The 24,167-nt window shown below is 44.9% G+C and overlaps 1 protein-coding gene across 4 annotated transcripts in view; it reads right to left on the reverse strand.

Moving 5' to 3' along the window:
• Positions 1-1,811: 1,811 nt before the first annotated feature.
• The window catches only part of PODN (podocan), a 93,834-nt gene continuing 71,478 nt past the window's right edge, over positions 1,812-24,167 (reverse strand). For 3 of the 4 annotated variants that reach the window (XM_056532213.1, XM_056532210.1, XM_056532214.1), the window contains 4 exons: positions 22,342-22,999; positions 16,943-17,091; positions 15,904-16,062; positions 7,423-8,478 (listed from right to left, as the gene is read on the reverse strand). In XM_056532213.1, the coding sequence (XP_056388188.1) occupies positions 15,921-16,062; positions 16,943-17,091; positions 22,342-22,999 (949 nt within the window). In that variant the 3' untranslated portion in view covers positions 7,423-8,478; positions 15,904-15,920. Of the gene's footprint in view, positions 1,984-7,422; positions 8,479-15,903; positions 16,063-16,942; positions 17,092-22,341; positions 23,000-24,167 lie in introns of those variants that run through there. The other variant, XM_056532211.1, reaches the window with a different exon arrangement.

Raw genomic sequence — 24,167 nt, forward strand, 5'->3', positions numbered from 1 at the left:
GGGGTGGAGACTCATGATGTCACAGCCACACTTGCTCGTGAGGTAACAGCCACGGCCCCTCAATGCAAGTCTATGGGAGGGGGTATGACGGCCACCACACCCCCTCCCATAGACTTACATTGAGGGGGCGTTGCAGTTACATCACGAGCATTTGTGGCCGTAACCTCAAGAGCCTCCGATGCTGCACCCAACGCTCTAAACAAACGCCAGGTGCAGCAGGGAGATCAGCGGGACCTCCGCGATCAGACATCTTATCCCCTATCCTTTGGAAAGGGGATAAGATGTCTAGGGGCGGAGTACTCCTTTAACCTATTAAGGACACAGGGCGTAGCTATACGCCCTGAGTCCGCTCCCTTTCTATAACGCATGGGCCACGGCGTGGCCCCACGTCATAGCGGGTCGGGCCCGGCCTCTAACAATGGCCAGGACCCATGACTAATAGCGCGCGGCACTGTTCGTGGACCAGTGCGCTATTAACCCTTTAGACGTGGCATTCAAAGTTGATCACCGCATCTAAAGTGAAAGTAAACTACTCCCAGTTAGCTCAGTGGGCTGTTCGGGACCACCGCAGAGAAATTGCAGCATGCCGAACAGCTGGAGGACACATGGAGGGTCCCTACCTTCCTCCTGTGTGTCCGATTGCCGAATGACTGCTCCGTGCCTAAGATCCATGAGCAGTCAAGCGGCAGAATCCTTGATCAATGTTATCCTATGGGATAACAATGATCAATGTAAAAGATCAGTGTGTACAGTGCTATAGCCTCCTATGGGAGCTATAACATTGCAAAAAAAAAGTGGGGAAAAAAAGTTAATAAAGATCATTAAACACCTCCCCTAATAAAAGTTTGAATCACCCCCCTTTTCCCATAAAAAAAAAAAAAAGTGTAAATAAAAATAAACATATGTGGTATCTCCGCTCGTGGAAATGTCCGAATTATAAAAATATATTGTTAAATAAACTGCCTGGTCAATGGCGTATGTGCAAAAAATTTCCAAAGTCCAGAATAGTGTATTTTTTGTCACTTTTTATATAATGAAAAAATGAATAAAGAAGTGATCAAAAAGTCCGATCAATATAAAAATGGTAATGCTAAAAACTTCAGATCACGGCGCAAAAAATTAGCCCACATACTGCTCCGTACGCGGAAAAATAAAAAGAAGTTATAGGGGTCAGAAGATGACAATTTGAAACATATACATTTTCCTGCATGTAGTTATGATTTTTTCCAGAAGTACGACAAAATCAAACCTATATAAGTAGGGGATCATTTTAATCGTATGGACCTACAAAATAAAGATAGGGTGTCATTTTTACCGAAAAATGTACTGTGTAGAAACGGAAGCCCCCAAAAGTTACAAAATGGTGTTTTGTCTTCAATTTTGTCGCACAATGATTTTTTTCTCCGTTTCGTCGTAGATTTTTTGGTAAAATTACTGATATCATTACAAAGTAGAATTGGTGGTGCAAAAAATAAGCCATCATATGGATTTTTAGGTGCAAAATTGAAAGAATTATGATTTTTTTAAAGTAAGGAGGAAAAAAATGAAAGTGCTAAAAAGGGAAAAAGCCCGGGTCCTTAAGGGGTTAAATGTACAGTACAGAACTAGAATTTAAATAAATTTACTTACGTATCCTGCAGACAAACCTTATGTGACTGCTTTATACAGTGCATTCCCATTTCTGGTCAGGTTTATGTGAACATTGATGACCTGTGATCTAAGAACATTGAAATCCTCTGTGCAGGTTGGATGGGGAGTAAGTGATTGGGCACGGCTACATTTTTGTGAGGGGTCCTGTTATATCCCTCGTTTTAATGATTCGCACAACTTTATTTTACAAACTTTTCCACTATAAATGTCTTTGGAAAAATGTGTTACTGTACAGTTAGATTGTTCCAGTTGTGCTGGTAACGTCTCATCTTCTGGACGCAGGTCATTTGAGGACAACCAAACAACGACCCCTAATTCATCAGGTAAAGTCTCCTATGTGTAAAATATTTGTAAAAGTCATAGTTTAATATAAAAAGACAAATGAATTCACATACATGGATAAAAACACAATGCATTTGGAAAGTCTTCAGACCCTTTCACTTTTTCCACATTTAGTTATGATACATTTAGTTATGTTGTGGTCATTGAACGTTTCGGTCTCACTTCTAAGCGTTAGGTCCGGAGGAAACCAGGCACTGCCCATCGCCTGTCAATACCATCCCTATACCACCCTGGGGTGAGTGCTTCGTCATTACTGTCTTGTTGGATTGGCATTGTGTATCCCTATAGTAAAGTGTGGTGGAGGCAGCATCATGTTGTGGGACAGGGAGGCTGGTCAGAGTTGAGAGAAAGCTGAATGGAGCAAAGTACAGAGATATTCTTAATTCTTAGACTGGGCAGAAGCTTTAACTTCTAACAAGACAAGGGGGATATTTAGAAATAATGGCTGTGGTATGTATTTTTTTTACTCCTTTTTGTTCATGGTGGCTTTTTAACTACCGTATATACTCGAGTATAAGCCAAGTTTTTCAGCACGATTTTTCGTGCTGAAAACACCCCTCTCAGCTTATACTCGAGTGAACAAAAAAAAAGTTTCTGGCTTAGCTGTGAGGGGTTGGTCCAGGCTGTGCATCTCCGCCTGTCAATCGCTTCTTCAGTGGTCTTCAACCTGCGGATCTACAGATGTTGCAAAACTACAACTCCCAGCATGCCCGGACAGCCATCGACTGCTGGGAGTTGTAGTTTTGAAACATCTGGAGGTCCGCAGGTTGAAGACCACTGCAGCCTTCGTCATCATCCAGACCCCCCCTTTTGTTTTCTACTCACCTCCCCTCGGTGGGAAGGAAGGGTGAGCTGGTCCGGGCCATCCATCTTCGGCCATCTATGCTGCAGGGACCGTCCGGTGGGGAGGGTTAGTCGTTCTGGGCTGTCCATCTTCATCGGAAGGCCCTCTTCTCCGCTCCGGGCCGGCCCCGTACTAGTGACGCTACATTGACGCCACCACGCAGGGACGTTCATACGCACGGACGTCCCTGCGCGTCGTCGTCAACGCAACGTCACTAGTCCGGGGCCGATCGGAGAGGAGAAGAGGGCCTCCCGATGAAGATGGACAGCCCGGAACGGATGATGACGAGGGTGATGATGACTGGGTGATGATGACAGGGTGAAGATGACGGGGCTGTTAATGACGGGGGTCTGGATGATGACATGGGGGGATGAGGACATGGGGGGATGATGTATTTCCCACCCTAGGCTTGTAATCGAGTCAATAACTTTTCCTAGGTTTTTGGGGTGAAATTACGGGCCTCGGTTTATATTGGGGACGGCTAATACTCGAGTATATACGGTAATAGTGTATGTATGTAATGTTTATGTAGTGCCTATGGTTATTATTGAGGATTTCTATGATGGGCTACACAGCATGGAGTCATGAGCTAGATAGGGCCCCCGAGCTGGTTGGGAACCATTGCTATAATGTTTTTATAATCATACACTGTAAATAGTATTCTATACTGTGCCATATGATCCCCAAGTAAATGCAACCATACAGTGCTCTATTAACCCTAACATACAAGTAACGTAACATAAAGTGATCTACTTAGGGTCCGTTCACACTGAAATGTCAGACCATACTGACGCAGGTTTAAATACAGTCTAAACTGTAGATCCCAAAGTCCATGTGCAGAATTTAACAAGAGCCGTGAGCCTTTTGATAAATTAGGCGCACAATAGACCGGCCTAACGCTCTGTAGTTTGGTCTATATTGATGCTTTGATAAATCTCCCCCAGTGTGTTGTTGCGTCTTCTCATGGGACAGAATCTACAAATATATGGGCAACATAAGTCTGAGGTTGACCTGTGAACTCTGTATTAGCAGCGATTGAAAGGGATGAAAAAGTAAGACTTTGCCCCAATGTACATTCACAAGCTTCACTTTCATAAAGAAATACTGGTAAAGAAAAAATAAGTCCTAAAGTCCTCAATATATAATAAATCAGACTGTCAAATTGTTGTTTTTTCCAAATATATTCTTTGAGATTCCGCCTGGCGGCCGCCACCTCTGATACTTCGGCGCTAGGGCTGCTGGGCACTGAGCCATCACCATTGACGGCTATGCAGTGCTCGCGGAATCCGCGCAAAAAATGAACATGTTCTTTCTTTGCGTGGAACAATTTCAGTGGCGGAATTGTCCGCCCCGGAAATTCCGCAGTGTGAACGGGTCTCGCGGAGACCCATTCACACTAATGTTAAGTTCACACCGCGGAATTCCGTGAGCGGAGTTCCGCTCACGGAATTCCGCAGCCGTAAAGCATTCTCCTTCTCAAACATTATTGTCCAATAATAAGCCCAATGACTGTAAGTGGCCAATAATTCCCTGAAGGGTTAATGCATGCAACAAATGAAGGCATCTTTTTTCTTTTTAGCAAATACACAAATCACAGAAATGACACAAGACAATGTTTAATAGATGAACGTTCTGGTCCTGATGTATCTGTTTGAGACAAAAATCTATTATTTTAATTTTTTATTTTTATTTATTTAAAAAAAAAATTTCCAGGTCAAGTAGAAGAAAAAAATATGGAATGACTCAATATTGGGGGGAAATGATTGAATCATAAAGAAAAAATCCAAGTCAGTTCATTGTTGTCCCTCCACAAGGTTTTATGACACCTGAATCCTCTGAGGTTCAGAATTAACCCCTTAACATGTATACACTTCGTTGGGTTAAAGGTGTACCCCTGTGGAAAACATTATTATTTTTTTTTAATCAACTGGTGCCAGAAAGTTAAACAGATTTGTAAATTAGCTGGTATAAAAGAACAGAGAAACGAGGGAGAGCAACTTCCGTATATAGGTGGTACCGAAAATGGGGGACTGCAGCAGTTGTCAGGGTCCAGTTACTCCGTAGTACCTGCGTGGTGCATGCGACTAGGTAGAGCATCAATATAACACAATAAGAGAATGTAACATTCACTCACCGCTCAAATGGCTTCTATATTCCCGGCTGGAGGGGGTCACGGGTCAGCGTCTTCAGGACTTCAGGAGCGCTCAGAGGCAGCGCCTCTGAGCGCTCCTGAAGTCCTGAAGACGCTGACCCGTGACCCCCTCCAGTCGGGAATATAGAAGCCGTTTGAGCGGTGAGTGAATGCTACATTCTCTTATTGTGTTAGATTTGTAAATTACTTCTATTAAAAAAATCTTAATCCTTTCAGTACATATTAGCTGCTGTATAATACAGAGTAAGTTCTTTTCTTTTTGAATTTCTTTTCTGTCTGTCCACAGTGCTCTCTGCTGACACCTCTGTTCATGTCAACTGTCCAGAGCAGGAGAGGTTTGCTATGGGGATTTGCTTCTACTCTGGACAGTTCCTAAAATGGAAAGAGGTGTCAGCAGAGAGCACTGTGGTCAGACAGGAAAGCAATTTACAAATCTGTTTAACTTTCTGCCAACCGTTGATTAAAAAAAATGTTTTCCACCAGAGTACCCCTTTAAGGCACTACTGACTCGAGCCAGCGCCATACCTGGAGGCCCCTTGGGGCTGCCCCTAATAACCATGCCAGCTATTAACAATTTAGATGCCGCTGTCAAAGTTGACAGCAGCGTCTAAATGGCGGTTTCGGCTGTCATTGGTGGTGCAGTGGTGTAGATAGGGGGCGTTGAGGTTCAGCCACTGTTCTGGCAGCCAAAGAGCTTACCTTGCCTTCCATGGCTGCCGGGACTTCTTCTATTTCCACCATAGATTTTCAATCAGATTATGATTCAGGCTGTTTATGGCCTGTTAAAGGGGGTACTCTGCCCCTAGACATCTTATCCCCTGATTAAAGGATAGGGGATAAGTTGTCTGATCGCGGGTGGGACCCCCGTGAACTATGTGCAGCACCTGGTGTTCGCTTAGAACGCTGGGTGTGGGCGGCGGGGGGTCGTAATGTCAAGGTCACGCCACCTCAATGCAAGTCTATAGGAGGGGGCGTGGCAACTGCCGCTGCCTGCTTCTAGCCTTCAAAACAAAATGTTCCAAACACTGGGGCAGTAGAGTACCCCTTTAAGTGCCTTTCCTGCAAAAAAAATTTTTTACCACTTTCCTGACTTTATCCTCACCAAACCTATTCTATATTGATGAGATGAGAAAAGAGTTGTCTACTGCTGAGATGTAATGATCAGCATCTCCCCTGGTTCTTTACCTGACATACAGACCCATATCATAGATGATGGGAAATAGGACTGTTTACTTCTGACATCATTTTTATGTGTTTCATTAGAACAGTACCAGACAAAAGCTCCATCATAGTTTCCTTGGCCACTGCAGATTGGCGATTAATCACTTTTATCCAAATCTCCACACTCGAGGATTTTTTTCTTTAGCTTCTGTAACTTTGTTTTTTCCTTCAGTCTAGAACTTAGCTCTGGTTTCCCTTTTCTGTGTGTAAAAATGTAGCAAATTTCTTACAGTGCTATTACATAAATTTGTGCGCAATTTTTTGTTTTTGCTTAGTTGTAATTTTTTTTTACTTTCTAGGCATACTTTCCAGTTTCCAATCTTGACCCTTTCACATCTTTCTTGGTCTACCTGTATGGTTTTATTTTGTATATTTCCCATACTTTATACACAGCTGTCTAGGAACAACCAACATCTTTTGCCACACTCTGGCCCATATTTACTATATATATATATATATATATATATATATATATATATAATTTTTTTTTTTGCCTAGGGCTTGGATTTAATCTAACTGTTTTTTTTCCCCTCTAGATTTACTAATTTGACACATGTCTCCAGAAAATCATGGCACAACAATAAAATGTGGCCCATTGGGCTCATATTGGGTTTAAATGCAATGTGTGGGGTTACTTAAAGGGGTATTCCAGTTTAAAAAAAAATTCATATCAACTGGCTCCAGAAAGTTAAACATATTTATAAATTAAAACAGCAAGGCAGTTGTCAGCTCACTTGAGGGCGGGTTGCACAGTCCAACTCTCAGCAAGCAGAAGATGATAATGGAACGGCCGGCACACTGAAAACTCCAGATTTATTTGCAGCTTTAAAATCAACAGGAACAAGGTGAACAGTCAACATGTACAGTTGACGCGTTTCGAGTTTATGACTCTTTAACTAAACCTGTAGCATGCACGTACTTGTAACATATTTACAGTCAGGGAGGGGGAGTGGATAGGGATGGTCGACACCTGTTGGGGTATTAACCCCTTGTGGTCCTTCACTAAGCACTCATACACCTCTTGCATAGCGATTCAAATATCCACTGAGAAAAACACATCATCTGAACTGGCACTGAAACATGAAACAGACTTAAAAATATTATTGCTGGAAAAAACTATATATGTGAGAAGAACACAAGAGAGACAAATAGAAAGAAAAAGAGGAGGAAAACAGCTGTTTTCCTCCTCTTTTTCTTTCTCTTTGTCTCTCTTGTGTTCTTCTCACATATATAGTTTTTTTTTCCAGTAGATGACACACTCTCCTCACTGAGAAAGAGGGGGTACCGTCCCGGAGTGGTCGGACCTCTCCCGTGATCAGCTACTTTGTTTACTAAAAGTTTCTTTTTGCTGGAGTTCTAATTCAATTTTACATATAGTATCAGTTTACACCTATTTTCTTTGTGGGAAAACTCTCAAAATGCTTTTTTGGTGACATTTTTTTAATCTTTTTTTTTTTTAAATGACATGTTTTAGTCTTGCCGTTTTTTTTACCCCTGAATTTTTCTCATTACAAGCCATGTGATTCTTTGATCATATGACTAAAGGATTTCTTTGAAAGGATTGGGGGTGGCCGGGGGATGCCAGAAAAAAAAAACAATGTTAAACCCACCATTGACTGTGTATCTCTAGTTGTTGCAATACTACAAACCCCAGCATGCCCGGACAGCCAACGGCTGTCCGGGCATGCGGGGGTTGTAGTTTTGCAACAGCTGGAGCTCCACGATTTGGAGACCACTGCTCTAAGTGCAGCATCAGTTCTTAACAATGCATCAATGTAAATAAAGGAGTCCAGACTGTTTAGCTCACGGAGCAATTGTAACAAACTCTCTGCTGTGATGGTGCGACACTGCATTACAAAGTATATTAGAAAGCTCTTCTCATTCTACAGTGATAAAGCTTTCTTTACACAGGACTCAACAGCCCCCATAACAATGTAGATTAATATATATATATTTTTTTATCATATAGTATCATAAGAATAATGATAGCTATATAAATAATTTATCTTGGCCGTACTGCCATACACTTCAGTAACCGGACATCACACGAATCTGCTCGTCCAGGAGATCTGAAGCTTCAGTCATCTACTGATTTACCCATAAACCTCAAATAAAATATAAAAATAGAACAAAAGCCAGCTTTTGCGGGGTCCGTGGAGGACATTTTTTTTCTCATGTCAGTTGATTGAGTCTTCTTCTTTCTTCCATTGCCTAGGGGATCTACAATGCTCAGCAAAGCCAGACGAGAGGAGGTCATAGAAGGCAGATCCTAAAAGTAGGAAAGTTGGGCATTAGGGCAGTGTCCACTTTTTGTTTTGGACAGTCCGAACCAGAGGTGTAGCTTCTAGCTTCTGGGCCCTGATGCAAAATCTGCAACAGGGCCCCATTTGCCAATTAAAATACTGGTCTCTTATGGGGTAGATGTGTTTTGGCACCCCAGTGCAACTGCTACCTCTATAGCTACGCCCCTGGTCAGAACCACAGTCACCATTGGCGAAGTATAAGGCTATGTTCACACGGCGGAATTCCGGAGAGAGGGGGAGATCTCTGCTGCCTGCACCTACTGGGGGGGGGGGGGGCTCTAACTCTTCTGCCTACACCAACTGGGGGGGGACTCTAACTCTGCCGCCTACACCTACTGGGGGGGGGGGGGACTTTAACTCTGCTGCCTACACCTACTGGGGGGACTCTAACTCTTCTCCGTACAATTACTGGGGGGGACTCTAAGGGCTCGTTGCCTCCGTTAATAAATGCCCATTCTGCAATCCGTTTGATAATTTTTAAACGGGTTGCAAACGGCTGTAAAATAATCCCATGATGTCAATGGGATTTTTTACAATCCTTTATCACCCGTTTGCACACATTTGCTTTCTGTTCCATTTTTTTTGATGGAAGAAAAGACGGTGCATGCAGTATTTTTTCTCCCATCAAAACTAACGGATTAGAAACGGATATTATAAATTTAACATTGAAGTCTATGGCAAACGGATGAACCATTAATGTAATCCGTTTGCCCTACTACTACTCCCATCATGGAACAGACTAATTTCCATGATGGGGGTAGTAGTTCTCCCAGCAGCGGGAGTCTGCCAGCAGCTGGGGAGGCTACATTAGTGTTTGTACTACTACCCCCATCATGGAATAGAGTCTGTTGCGTGTTGGGGGTAGTGGTACAAGGGATAAGGGATTGATCGCACCGGGTCTCACTTCTGAGACCCGATGCGATCAGCAGTTAAAAAGAAGGGGAGCGGGCGGCATGCTGCGCTCCCTTGCAATATATATACTATTGTGTAAACTTTCATTTCAAAATCAGCAGCAGCAGCGGGGACATGTCAGGTGGCAGCAGCGGCGGTGAATGAATGAAGCCTACAGGGATAAGCACACTGTGGCCAATTAATTATTATAAATATTCATGGGGACATACACTTGGATTGCAAAGTAGTACTTTAAAAATCCAGCCGGGAGCCCTGAATTGCTCCTCGGTACTAGCCATTCAGGGTTCCCGGCAGGGGATTTAAAAATGAAAGTTTACATAGTATATACATCGAAGGAGAGGGCAGCATGCAGCCCGCTCCCCTGCTTTATAACTGCTGATCGCATCGGGTCTCAGAAGTGACACGCGGTGCGATCAATTCCTTATCCCCTGTACTATTACCCCCAACATGGAACAGACTATGTTCCATGATGGGGGTAGTAGTACAAACACTAAGGTAGCCTCCCCAGCCACCTGCAGACTCCCACAGCCAGGGAACTACTGCTACAATCATAGAAAGGAGTCTGTTCCATGATGGGAGTAGTAGTAGTCCTGGCTGCGGGAGTCTGCAGACGGCTGATACTAAAGGATTGAAAACTGACGCAAACGGATGCCACTAAATGGCATCCCTTTGCATAAGTTTGCATCCGTTATTAGAATGGTCAGTTTAGGAAGCAATAACGGAGACAATATGAATGGGGGACAGCAGCCATGTGAACGTAGCCTAACTCTGCTGCCTACACCTACTGGGGGGGACTCTAACTCTGCTGCCTAAACCTACTGGAGGGCACTCTAACACTGCTGCCTACACCTACTGGGGGGGGGGACTCTAACTCTGCTGCCTACACCTACTGGGGGGGGGGGGGGGGGAAGGAGACTCTGACTCTGCTGCCTACATCGACTGGGAGGGGACTCTGACTCTGCTGCCTAAACCTACTGGGGGGGACTCTAACTCTGCTGCCTACACCTACTGGGTGGGGGGGGGGGCGCTCTAACTCTGCTGCCTATACCTACTGGGGAGGACTCTGACTCTGCTGCCTACACCTAGTTGGGGGGGACTCTAACTCTGCTGCCTACACCTATTGGGTGGGGGGGACTCTAACTCTGCTGCCTACACCAACTGAGTGGGGGGCTCTAACTCTGCTGCCTATACCTACTGGGTAGGACTCTGGCTCTGCTGCCTACACCTACTGGGGGGGGGGACTCTAACTCTGCTGCCTACACCTACTGGAGGGGGGACTTTTTACCCTGCTGCCTACACCTACGAAGGGGGGGGACTCTAACTCTGCTGCCTACACCTATTGTGTGGGGGGGGACTCTAACTCTGCTGCCTGCACCTACTTGGGGGGGACTCTAACTCTGCTGCCTACACCTACTGGGTGGGGGGCTCTAACTCTGCTGCCTATACCTACTGGGTAGGACTCTGGCTCTGCTGCCTACACCTACTGAAGGGGGGACTTTTTACCCTGCTGCCTACACCTACGGGGGGGGGGGGGACTCTAACTCTGCTGCCTACACCTATTGGGTGGGGGGGACTCTAACTCTGCTGCCTACACCTACTTGGGGGGACTCTAACTCTGCTGCCTACACCTACTGGGGGGACTCAAACTCTGCTACCTACACCTACTGAAAGGGGGACTTTTACCCTGCTGCCTACACCTATGAGGGGGGGGGACTCTAACTCTGCTGCCTGCCCCCACTGGGGGGGGGGGGACTCTAACTCTACTGCTTACACCTACTTGGGGGGGGGCTCTAACTCTACTGCCTACAACTACTGGTTGGGGACCCTAACTCTGCTGCCTACACCTACTGGGGGGGGGGGGATTCTGACTCTGTTGCCTACACCTACTGGTGGGTGGACTCTAACTCTGCTGCGTGCACCTACTGGGGGGGACTCTAACTCTGCTTCCTACACCTACTGGGGGGGGGACTCTAACTCTGTTGCCTACACTTACTGGGGGGACTCTAACTCTGCTGCCTACACCTACGTGGGGGGGGGGGAAGACTCTAACTCTGCTGCCTACACCTCTTGGGGGGGGGACTCTAACCATGCTGCCTACACCTACTGGGGGGACTCAAACTCTGCTGCCTACACCTACTGGGGGGACTCTAACTCTGCTGCCTGCACCTACTGGGGGGGACTCTAACTCTGCCTACACTTACTGGGGGGGAGCTCTGACTCTGCTGCCTACACCTACTGGGGGGGGGGGGACTCTAACTCTGCTGCCTACACCTACTGGGGGGGAGCTCTGACTCTGCTGCCTACACCTATTTGGGGGGGACTCTAACTCTGCTGATTACACCTATTTGGGGGGGCTCTAACTCTGCTGCTTACACCTACTGTGGGGGGGGACTCTAACTCTGCTGCCTACACTTACTGGGGGGGGGGGATCCTGACTCTGCATCCTACACCTACTGGGGGGGAACTCTAACTCTGCTGCCTTCGCCTACTGGGGGGACTCTAACTCTGCTGCCTATACCTACTGGAGGGGACTCTAACTCTGCTGCCTGCACCTACTGGAGGGGGGACTCTGACTCTGCTACCTGCACCTACTGGGGGGGGACTCTAACTCTGCTGCCTACGCCTACTGGGGGGACTCTGACTCTGTTGCCTGCACCTACTGGTGAGGGGGGGGGAGTTGAACTCTAACTCTGCTGCCTACACCTACTGGGGGGGAACTCAAACTCTGCTACCTACACCTACTGGGGGTGGGGGAGTCTGACTCTGCTACCTGCACCTACTGGGGGGGGGGCTCTAACTCTGCTGCCTATGCTTACTGGGGGGACTCTGACTCTGCTGCCTGCACCTACTGGGGGAGGTGAACTCTAACTCTGCTGCCTACACCTACTAGGGGACTCAAACTCTGCTGCCTACACCTACTGGGGGTGGGGGGAGTCTGACTCTGCTGCCTGCACCTACTGTAGGGGGAGTGAACTCTAACTCTGCTGCCTACCCCTACTGGGGGGGACTCTAACTCTGCTGCCTACACCTTCTGTGGGGGGACACTGCTGCCTACACCCACTGTGGGGGAACTCTGCTGCCTACACCTACTGTGAACTCGGCTGCCTACACCCACTGTGGGGAAACTCTGCTGCCTACACCCACTATGGGGGAACTCTGCTGCCTACATCTACTGTGGGGGGACCCTGCTGCCTACACCTACTATTGAGGGACCCTGCTGTATACACCTATTGTGGGGGAACTCTGCTGCCTACACCCACTGTGGGGGAATTCTGCTGCCTACACCTACTGTGGGGAACTCTGCTGCCTACACCCACTATGGGGGAACTCTGCTGCCTACACCTACTATGGGGGAACTATGCTGCCTAAACCTAATGTGAGGGACTATCTACTATGCTCTTGCTTACCTAATATGGGGACAAACTACCAAACTAATAGGAGGGCTACCTACTAACTACATAGGGTTTTTTCATAGTGCCCCTCCCAAAACTAGACTGTAAATCGCCACTGGGTGGAGGGGGTGTTGGCTACCTACTTGACTAACTCCCTGGCTACCTAATTGTGTACCTGGATGCCTAACTGCTTACCTTCATACCTGGCTAGCTAACTACCTACATACCTGGCTGCCTAATTACCTACATATCTTGCTACCTACCTACATACCTGGCTACCTAACTATGTACATACCTGGCCTTCATACATGGCTGCCTAACTACTTAGGTAGCAACCTACCTACCTGGTTAGTCATCTACCTACATATCTGGCTTCCTAATCTACCTACCTAGTTAATTATTTACCTGGCTACCTTCCTACCTGCCCTTTTACTGTGCAGGACACAAAGAAGGGCATTATTACAGTTTGTGGGCTTATAGATGGAAAGATTGTGTAGAGGAGGGGAGGGCACTGGAAAAATGTCTGCAGATGGTAAGAGATCGACATGGCAGTCTGATCCGGACGGAGAAGAAAAGGAAAGAGGACGCCGCTGATCAGAAAATATGTAATTGTGAGTCCCTTGCTGTAACTGTAATCACTTATATGGTATACACATTCTTTTTACAGCTGATATCTACCGCCATTTGGTTCTCAGAGATGTCGCGAATTGTTCGCCGGCGAACTTAGCATGTTCGCGTTTGCATCGCCGGGCGAACATATGTGAAGTTCGATTAGCCCCCTATACTTTAACATTGGGGTAAACTTTGACCCAGTGAGTCAGAGTCACCAGACACATTACAGCCAATCAGCAGCAGTCCCTCCCTTCCAGACCCTCCTACCTCCTGCACGGACGCCATTTTACCCTCATTCGGCATGCTGCAGGCTTAGAAAGTGGAGGGACAGAGAAGCTGCTCCTGCTGTATAGGGAAAGCGATGGCTAGGTTGCTGCTAGGTGGTGTATTCAGGGTCCACTTTACCCCTAAAGCACTAGTCTAACATCTGCTTTAAGGACAGCACCCAAAAAATATCAGTCCGTGTGTCTTGCAACAGCTGGAGGCTCCCTGGTTGGGATGGAACCGCTGGTTAAAAGGGGTACTCCAGTGTAAAACTTAAGTTCCTTCAAGCAACTAACTACAGTATTAAAAGGGCTATAAGTTCAGTCCGTGTGTCTTGCACAGCTGGATGCACCCTGGTTGGGAGGGAACCGCTGGTTAAAAGGGGTACTCCGGTGTAAAACTTAATTTCCTTCAAGCAGCTAACTACAGTATTAAAAGGGCTATAAGTTCAGTCACACATTTGGTGTGACAGTTGTTCAAATAAAAAAATAAAAAATACCTTTTTTGGCTGTGAAATAAAACCAGTGCTGCCTAAAGGGGGGCTCTAACTATGTGCTGCCTAGTATGGGGGAATCTATGTGCTGCCTAAAGGGGGGCTCTAACTATGTGCTGCCTAATATGGAGGAATCTATGTGCTACCTAAAGGGGGGATCTAAATATGTGCTGCCTAAAGGGGGCTCTATGTGCTGCCTAAAGGGACGCTCTAACTATGTGCTGCCTAATATGGGGGAATCTATGTGCTGCCTAAAGGGGGGCTCTATATGCTGCCTAAAGGGGGGCTCTAACTATGTGTTGCCTAACATGGGGGAATCTATGTGCTGCCTAAAGGGGGATCTAACTATGTGATGCCTAAAGGGGGGATCTAACTATGTGCTGCCTAAAGGGGGCTCTATGTGCTGCCTAAAGGGAGGCTCTAACTATGTGCTGCCTAATATGGGGGAATCTATGTGCTGCCTAAAGGGGGGCTCTATGTGCTGCCTAAAGGGGGGCTCTAACTATGTGCTGCCTAGTATGGGGGAATCTATGTGCTGCCTAAAGGGGGGCTCTAACTATGTGCTGCCTAATATGGAGGAATCTATGTGCTACCTAAAGGGGGGATCTAAATATGTGCTGCCTAAAGGGGGCTCTATGTGCTGCCTAAAGGGACGCTCTAACTATGTGCTGCCTAATATGGGGGAATCTATGTGCTGCCTAAAGGGGGGCTCTATATGCTGCCTAAAGGGGGGCTCTAACTATGTGTTGCCTAACATGGGGGAATCTATGTGCTGCCTAAAGGGGGGATCTAACTATGTGCTGCCTAAAGGGAGGCTCTAACTATGTGCTGCCTAATATGGGGGAATCTATGTGCTGCCTAAAGGGGGGCTCTATGTGCTGCCTAAAGGGGGGCTCTAACTATGTGCTGCCAAAAGGGGGGATCTAACTATGTGCTGCCTAAATGGGGCTAAAGCACGTTATTCCAAACCATTTAGGAATGTTAGGTGATTTATGCCCTTTATGGATTAAAACCAGACTCTGCATCAACTATGTCATTTTCCATGGGAGTTTTGCCATGGATCCCCCTCCAGCACGCCACAGTCCAGGTGTTAGTCCCCTTGAAACAGCTTTTAAATCACTATTGTGGCCAGAAAGAGTCCCTGTGGGTTTTAAAATTCGCCTGCCCATTGATGTCAATGGCGGTTCCCCCGGTTTGCGAACATTTGCGGAAGTTCACGTTCGCCATTCGCGAACCGAAAATTTTATGTTCGCGACATCACTAACATTGGTCCTGTATATAATCACTTATATTGTATACAGATCCTGTTTAGTATACTGGTCTGTGTATAGTGGTTTTATTCAGTACAGTATGTGGTATATATTTACTCCTTGCATACTGGTAGTAAAGTGTTTCTTATATATACATTTTTTTTTGTGTGTGTGTAGGGCTGGTGGAGGGATTTGGGTAGAATAAGGGCAGAAGTGTGACCAGCAGCAGAGCATTGCAGGGGGCCCTTGCTTTTTTTTGTCAGTTCGCCCCTGGTTACACTATGTTGTTTTATGGGAAGGTGTTAAAGGGCAGCCCTAGAAAACAGCTGATTTTTCAAGGGGAAACCATGTCTAGCTAGAGATTGCGGGGAATGTAACATTATGATGGACATTTAGATGAAATCTAGAATTTGTTTTTTGGGGCACCCTTCATTATATGACTTCTGGAAATGAAATATTAATACTTACCACTAATATTTTTGCTCTTAATCATCTTTTTCTGTATCTTCTTCTTTTTCCTTCTTGGTGACTTTGAAAGCTAGATTGTTCTCAATGTCTAAGACCTGCAGCTTCTCCAGTCCCTCGAAGGCAGACTCCATCACTGACTGTGGCGTTAGCGTATTAAACCTGCCAGAGAAGATTCATTAAAGGGGTACTCCCCTGGAAAACATTTTTTTTTTAAATCAACTGGTGCCAGAAAGTTACACAGATTTATAAATGGCTTCTATTTAAAAAATCTTAACCCTTCCACTACTTATCAGCTGCTGTATACTACAGAGGAAGTTTTTTCTTTTTTAATTTCATTTCTGTCTGACCACAGTGCTCTCTGCTGACACCTCTGTCCATGTCAGGAACTGTCCAGAGCAGGATAGGTTTACTATGGGGATTTGCTCCTGCTCTAGACAGTTCCTAAAACGGACAGAGGTGTCAGCAGAGAGCACTGTGGTCAGACAGAAATGAAATTAAAAAAGAAAAGAACTTCCTCTGGAACATACAGCAACTGGTAAGTACTGGAAGGATTAAGATTTTTTAATAGAAGTAATTTACAAATCTAACAAAATATAGGTTCAGAATCCGGCATTGCTGTGTATTAAGGCAAGTGGTCAGCAACAGGTGAATAATAGAAGCAAAAATCCAAATATCTGTGGTGCTCAGTCCAAAGACAGCAGACAAATCCAATATATGTGAAAATAATGGAGGATGGCACTCACCCAAGATGGTAGCTTCAAAAATGTTCTTTATTGCATAAACACGGTGGCGGTGTAAGACAGGTGAATGGACTGTCTGACTGACACCGCCACCGTGTTTATGCAATAAAGAACCTTTTTGAAGCTACCATCTTGGGTCAGTGCCATCCTCCATTCTTTTCCCATTTAATTTACAAATCTGTTTAATTTTCTGGCACCAGTTGATTAAAAAAAAAAAAAAATGTTTTCCAGGGGAGTACCCCTTTAAAACCCCAGGATCAATAACATTTATCCCATAAGAAAATGTTCCAGGGTGTTACCTGAGGAAAATGCCCTTTAGGTTGGGAGTAGACTGGAAGGCGCTATCAGTGATGATAGAAATCTTGTTACTCTGGAGATACAGGTATTCAAGACTCTCCGGAAGGTCGGGTGGAACATAAGTCAGCAAGTTTCCTGACAAGTCAAGAAGCTAAGAGAGGAGGAAAAACATTTCTTATTAACCAAATATTTAGACACATGAAATCTATCTGGACAGGATAGAGCACAAAACACTTACTAAAATTAAGAAGGTTTATTTACTATTGGAAATGCTGTCGAATTTTAGTACAGGTAAAACCAAAATATTGGCACACATGCTGTGCACCACCCGCTTCACTATAATGGGTGTGATGTTCTGAAGGCTTGGCTTTACTAAAAGGGGTTTGGCTTTGGAGGAGGAGCATAACTTACATTTTGGTAATCCATGTACCATAATTGCACCAGAATTTTGGTGCAATTATTAAGATTTTGCTGCCAATTAAACTAATAGGTGGATTAAATTAGAGTTAACAGTACATAAGTGCCATAATTATCAAACAGCCTAAACCACTGTGTAAAATCAGTGCATTCTTTGACTGTCTACCCTAAGTTTATACTGTCAATTAGGCAGTTTTCGTTAATCTGCCTCAATGCCCCATGAGGTTGCTATGTGACCCAAATCCAAAATAATGGGAGGTTCCATCTCCATTTCTAATGGTTAGAGAATTACTGTGCAGGACTCAGAAGGTGGGAAATTGGTCTGAGGGCGTGGAAAGGAAACCAAGGCCCAGGCCCTTCTGCCCATAGTGGAAAAACCCAAAATTATAATAGAGAGCCCACTTTGATTTTTGATATGTGGTCCCATATATTCTATATGGCGTTTCTTACCAATACAATGTAAGAGTCTGTTAATGCTGTGCTTGCAGTGTGTATCTACCTTTAATTGAAGAAAAGGCCAACCAGCTCACCCCGCCTGGACAACCAGAGCACGGATCCAGGTGCTGGACGGCACAGAAGCAAATAGGAAAAGTGTAGAGTAGAATCCAGCTCTATGCGCAATAAAACTGTCTTTATTCAAAGGACATGGTCAGGAACAGCAGAAGTTACGCGTTTCAAGTGCCAAGCGCTCTTAGTCATACTCTATGACTAAGAGCGCTTGAAATGCGTAACTTCTGCTGTTTCTGATCATGTCCTTTGAATAAAGATGGTTTTATTGCACATAGAGCTGGATTCTGCTCTAGGTTTTTCCTACCTTTAATTGAAGTCTCAGATGTATACCACTGCATGGAAACATATGCAGAGTAGCTATTTTGGAGATAGCCTTCGATTTAAGCCAATATTTTTGTTCCTTTGAAGCCTTACAACATGACTTGGGATTAAATAAGCCAGAAAATTTCCCCAGAAGTGACCCATCTGTTGGCAGTTGTGTCCGAAAGGTGGCGTTAGAGAGCTGATTTGCATATCCTTCTTCCCAGAATTCTCAGTGAAGCATGAATGGCTTATAGGTCTCTACACACATTTATAGTACTAGTCTCCAGTTTCCTAAGACAAATGCTAAGTGTAAACAGCAAACACAGTGTGAACACTGCCCAATGCAGTTTTGACTTGGATTGTGACTTCACACTTTACTACTCTTATTCATTAACTAAAAATAAGTCTCACCTGGCACTGCTCAATAAGTAGATCTGCATTAAATATAGTTCAGGGTCTTTATTACAAATGCACATAACATGTTTCCAGATCACTCCAACCTCTTCATCATCAGGTATATGTCAAATGTCTTCCAATTGAATGGAGCGGCAGTGGGCATGCTCATGCGGGCAATGTTTGGAGGATCCATAAACAGTTAATGGAGCAGAGGTTGAAATGCCGGCTGACACTCCGTTCCCTCAGGGGACATTTCACCTCCATTCTTGTGATCTCAGGGGGTCCCAGCATTTGGCTCCCTTTGATCATGTGGATAGGGGATAACATTTAATTTTGGATTGCCATTGAGTTTCATTGGTTGTCAAACAGCAATCCATATTTACAGTCAATAGGGACTGCAGCGGATTTTCAACAGCGGAGATTTCACTGGCGAAAATCTGCTGCGGATAGCGCAAAGAGGCCCCGCCCCTATTTAAACTTGCAGTGGGAGATCCGCTGTGGGTTTGAAAAGAAATCCGCTCGTGTGAATGAGCCCTTACGATATGTTCACATGGGGAGGATGAGCTGGGGATTTTCATCAGCAGATTTACATGCAGAAAATCTACAGCATATTACCGTATCAGAAATGTAAACACAAATTCCCTGGCTGTGGAAAAAGACATGTGTACAGTGGGGGGAAAAAAGTAATTAGTCAGGCACCAATTGTGCAAGTTCTCCCATTTAAAAAGATGAGAGGCCTGTAATTTCCATCATAGGTATACCTCAACTGTGAGAGACATAATGAGAAAAAAAATCCATAGAATCACATTGTCTGATTTTTAAAGAATTTATTTGAAAATTATGGTGGAAAATAAGTATTTGGTCAATAACACAAATTCATCTCAATACTGAGGTCAATACAGAGGTCAAACGTTTTCTGTAAGTCTTCACAAGGTTTTCACACACTGTTGCTGGTATTTTGGCCCATTCCTCCATGCAGATCTCCTCTAGAGCAGTGATGTTTTGGGGCTGTTGCTGGGCAACACAGACTTTCAACTTCCTCCAAAAGTTTTCTATGGGGTTGAGATCTGGAGACTGGCTAGGCCAATCCAGGACCTTGAAATGCTTCTTACAAAGCCACTCCTTCGTTGCCCGGGCGGAGCCAGCCCCGTTTCATCTTCAATGCCCTTGCTGATGAAAGGAGGTTTTCACTCAAAATCTCACTATACATGGCCTTATTCATTCTTTCCTTTACACGGATCTGTTGTCCAGGTCCATTTGCTGAAAAACAGCCCCAAAGCATGATGTTTCCACCTCCATGCTTCACAGTAGGTATGGTGTTTTTTGGATGCAATTCAGCATTCTTTCTCCTTTTACCAAAAAGTTCTACTTTGGTTTCATCTCACCATATGACGTTCTCCCAATCCTCTTCTGGATCATCCAAATGCTCTCTAGGCCCAGACATGTACTGGCTTAAGCAGGGGGACATGTCTGGCACTTCATGATTTGAGTCCCTGGCGGCGTAGTGTGTTACTGATGGTAGCCTTTGTTACTTTGGTCCCAGCTCTCTGCGGGTCATTCTCTAGGTCCCCCCGTGTGGTTCTAAGATTTTTGCTCACCGTTCTTGTGATAATTTTGACACCACGGGGTGAGATCTTGCCCCAGATCGCGGGAGATTATCAGTGGTCTTTTATGTCTTCCATTTTCTAATAATTGCTCCCACAGTTAATTTCTTCACACCAAGCTGCTTGCCTATTGCAGAATCAGTCTTCCCAGCCTGGTGCAGGTCTACAATTTTGTTTCTGGTGTCCTTCGACAGCTCTTTGGTTTGGCCATAGTGGAGTATGGAGGGTGACTGTTTGAGGCTGTGGACAGGTGTCTTTTATACTGATAACAAGTCCAAACAGGAGCCATTAATACAGGTAACGAGTGGAGGACAGAGGAGACTCTTAAAGAAGAAGTTACAGGTCTGTGAGAGCCAGAAATCTAGCTTGTAGGTGACCAAATACTTATATTCTACCATGATTTGCAAATAAATTCTTTAAAAATCAGACAATGTGATTTTATGGATTTTTTTTCTCATTACGTCTCTCACTTAGTCTAAAGGGGCGGCACGCCTTCTTTACCGTGAGGACTGTGAATTTATGGAACGGTCTACCTCAGGAACTGGTCACAGCAGGAACAATTAACAGCTTTAAAGCAGGGTTAGATACATTCCTGGAACAAAATAACATTAATGCTTATGCAGAATTATAAAACTACATCCCTTTCCCTTATCCCCTTACATCCTTCCCTTCAATCCCCTGGTTGGACTTGATGGACGTATGTCTTTTTTCAACCATACTAACTATGTAACTATGTAACTATGTAACAGTTGAGGTATACCTATGATGAAAATTACAGGCCTCTCTCATCTTTTTAAGTGGGAGAACTTGCACAATTGGTGGCTGACTAAATACTTTTTTGCCCCACTGTATGTTTAAATCAGCAGCATGTCAATATACTTTATTATCCATACAAAAAAGAAATTCACAGGCGACTCACCATTGCTTCAATGCTTCATCTTAAGGGTATGTTCACACTGCGGAACTGTAGCTGAATCTCCGATCGCGGAATTCAGCGAGCGGAGATTCAGCCTGGCAGCTGGCGGCGGCGGAAGGACCGTGCGGCACTGCGCCGTCATCATTGATGGCTATGCAGTGCTCGCGGACTTCCACGCAAAGAATGAACATGTTCTTTCATTGCGCTGAACAATTTCAGCAGCGGAATTGTCCGCCGCTGAAATTCCGCAGTGTGAACCGGTCTCGCGGAAGACCCATTCAAACTGATGCGAACGTTCACTGTGCGGAATTTCACTAGCGGAATTCCGCGGGTATTCCGAAGTGTGAACATACCCTTATTCTTAGGTTCGTGCAGGTAAAGCAGCTCCACAAAGCACCGGTGTGCTAGACGCTAGTGCGCTAATGATTATAGCTGTTTCTTTCCATTCAGGAACTTCAACAGATCATGATCTGTTGACGTTCCTGATCGGAAAGAAACAGCTGTAATCATTAGCGCACTAGCGTTGAGCACACCGGTGCGGCATTGGAGCCTGCACGAACCTAAGAATAAAGATGAAGCATTGCTAACATAACTTGCTTTCTCTTACACACGCATTGTTTCAATATACTTCATGTTGTAGAAATGCTGTGGATTTCCAGCTTGTATGGAAAGTGAAATCCTCTTTGTTGCAGATTTTGCTGCAGAAACATTGGCGTAACCTACAAGTTTGGATTTTAAATACCTTTTATCATTTACATATTAGGCATTAAGGTCCGCAACAAATTCAAGAACAAAATCTGCACAATTTGGTGTGAATTTGCTGCAGTAAATTCAGAAATTATGGATGTACTGTTAGGCTATGTTCACAGGGTGGAATGTCCACATAAAAAATCTCTGTGCGGACATTCCACAGACAGCAGAGCGCCGGCAGAACATGCCAGCGCTAGGACCGCTCGGAAATGCGCCGTCTCATAGACTGCAGTGCAATCCCTTACAGAATCCACAAAAACATTGAACATGTTTGATGTTTTTGCATATGCCGGAATCAGGATGTTGCTGCCGTGGAAATTCTGCCGTGTGAACAGAGGAGATGACTCCCACTGAAATCAATGGGACTCTGCTGCAGTGGAATGTCCATGCGGAAGATTCATGCAGAATTCCACACGGACATTCTGCCATGTGAACTCGGCCTTATGGGAAACATACTTTTCAGAAGACAGAAAGACATCTACTAAGCTTTGAAGAGTTACCTCACCTGGAGACTATTAAGTTCTGACCAAGCCCCGGTGTAGATGGAGCTGATCTTAAGTTTATTGTTTTTCATATAAATTTCTTTAAGTTTCGACATCCCAGCCAGTGTGTCTTGTGGTATGGAGCTAATTTCATTATCATTTAGTCTCAAAATTTCCAAATTTTTGGGGAGTCCATGTGGCACAGATCTCAAAAAGTTACCAGATAGCTCCAAGGTCTTGAGGAGCCTCAGTTTGCGGAAAGCGTCTTTATGTACTGCACTGCTCATAATCTTGTTGTATCTCAGGTTCAGGTCCTCAAGGAGATAAGTTGTGGCAAAATCATCTTTAGAAATCCCAGTGATCTGGTTGTGAAGGAGCATGAGAGTCTTCACCCTACGTGGAAGCCCTGCGGGTATCTTCTCCAGCAAGTTGTTGTACATATGAAGAGTGTGTAACTTCTTTAATCCAAGGAAGGCTAATGGATGAATACCTCGAGCCCTCAGCTTGTTGTTGTGGAGCAAAAGATACTCTAGATTTCTAATCTGCGTCAAAACATCATTAGAAATATTCCTTATGGAGTTTTTTTCCAGATGAAGAATGACAATGTTACGAGGTAGACCGCTCGGAACGTGCGTTAAGTTATTGCTCGAAAGGTCAAGATACTCCAGTCTGTTTAGATTCCTAAAGGGATATGAATAACATTTGAAATGGTACAGAAATAATGATCAATGACATTTACTAGCGATACATAATGGAAGAAGACTGCAAGTACTTCAAGATGTTCTAAACATTTCTCCAGTTAAAAACAATTCGAAATTGGCCTATTATTGGCAAATCTATTCATATAGACTCCCTACTATGTTGGATATACAATTGGAAATGGTCATGCAAGATGATATGAATCTACCTACTAGAAGAAACATGGGCATAGCTATAGGAGAAGATACTCCTGGTACCTTTGGCACAAAAGAAGACACCAATATTACAAACAGTATATAATCTCGGAGGTAGACAGACACAGCCAGCACCGCCGCTAAGTCCGACACTCAAACTCAGCTTGGGATACCGGGTGCAGGTGTATAAATCTAGCAATAGCAAGGTGGCGCCACATGCAAGAAAATCATAGAGTTCAATATAACTTTACACGAAGAAAATGAAAGTAGCGGAGCACTCACCATTCTGATAGCAGGCAGATCAATCGGATCCGGTGATCCACGGACTTAATCGGTCCTAGCAGGGAGGCAGCTGGTGGATCCGGGGGTAGCTCAGACGTCGGGCCACAGACCGTATCATGCCCCTAGGCGCTTCGTCGGGCCGCTGAGCGGCCCGACGAAGCGCCTAGGGGCGTGATACAGTCCGTGGACCGATGTCTGAGCTCCCCCCGGATCCACCGGTCGCCTCCCTGCTAGGACCGATTAAGTCCGTGGATCACTGCATCCGATTGATCTGCCTGCTATCAGAACAGTGAGCGATCCGTTACTTTCTTTTTCTCCTTGTGAAGTAATATTACAAATAGCACATGGTAGATGGGGCCGTATTACAGATTTTTGTTTTACGGTCTAAATGAATTTAAATATTTTTTTTCCTACTGATTTACATTTGTGGTGTCCCAGCACCAGTAGCTACCCCGTGGCTTTGGACTGTCTCGGGCAGCCTGGCAGTGCAAGGTGTTGGACCCACCAAAGTACTGTTGTTGGAATAATTATGTATTTACTATAATATCAGAATAATAGATTTTCCTAAATTAATTTCATTATTGTTCTTTGTATATATGTTTTACAATGTTAGTGTGCCTTCAAGGGTGTTACCCAGGAGACCCTGCAGTGAACACATTGTGACCCTGCCTGCC

The sequence above is a fragment of the Hyla sarda genome, chromosome 7 (assembly GCF_029499605.1).
Source record: "Hyla sarda isolate aHylSar1 chromosome 7, aHylSar1.hap1, whole genome shotgun sequence".
In the NCBI taxonomy this organism is placed as follows: domain Eukaryota; kingdom Metazoa; phylum Chordata; class Amphibia; order Anura; family Hylidae; genus Hyla; species Hyla sarda.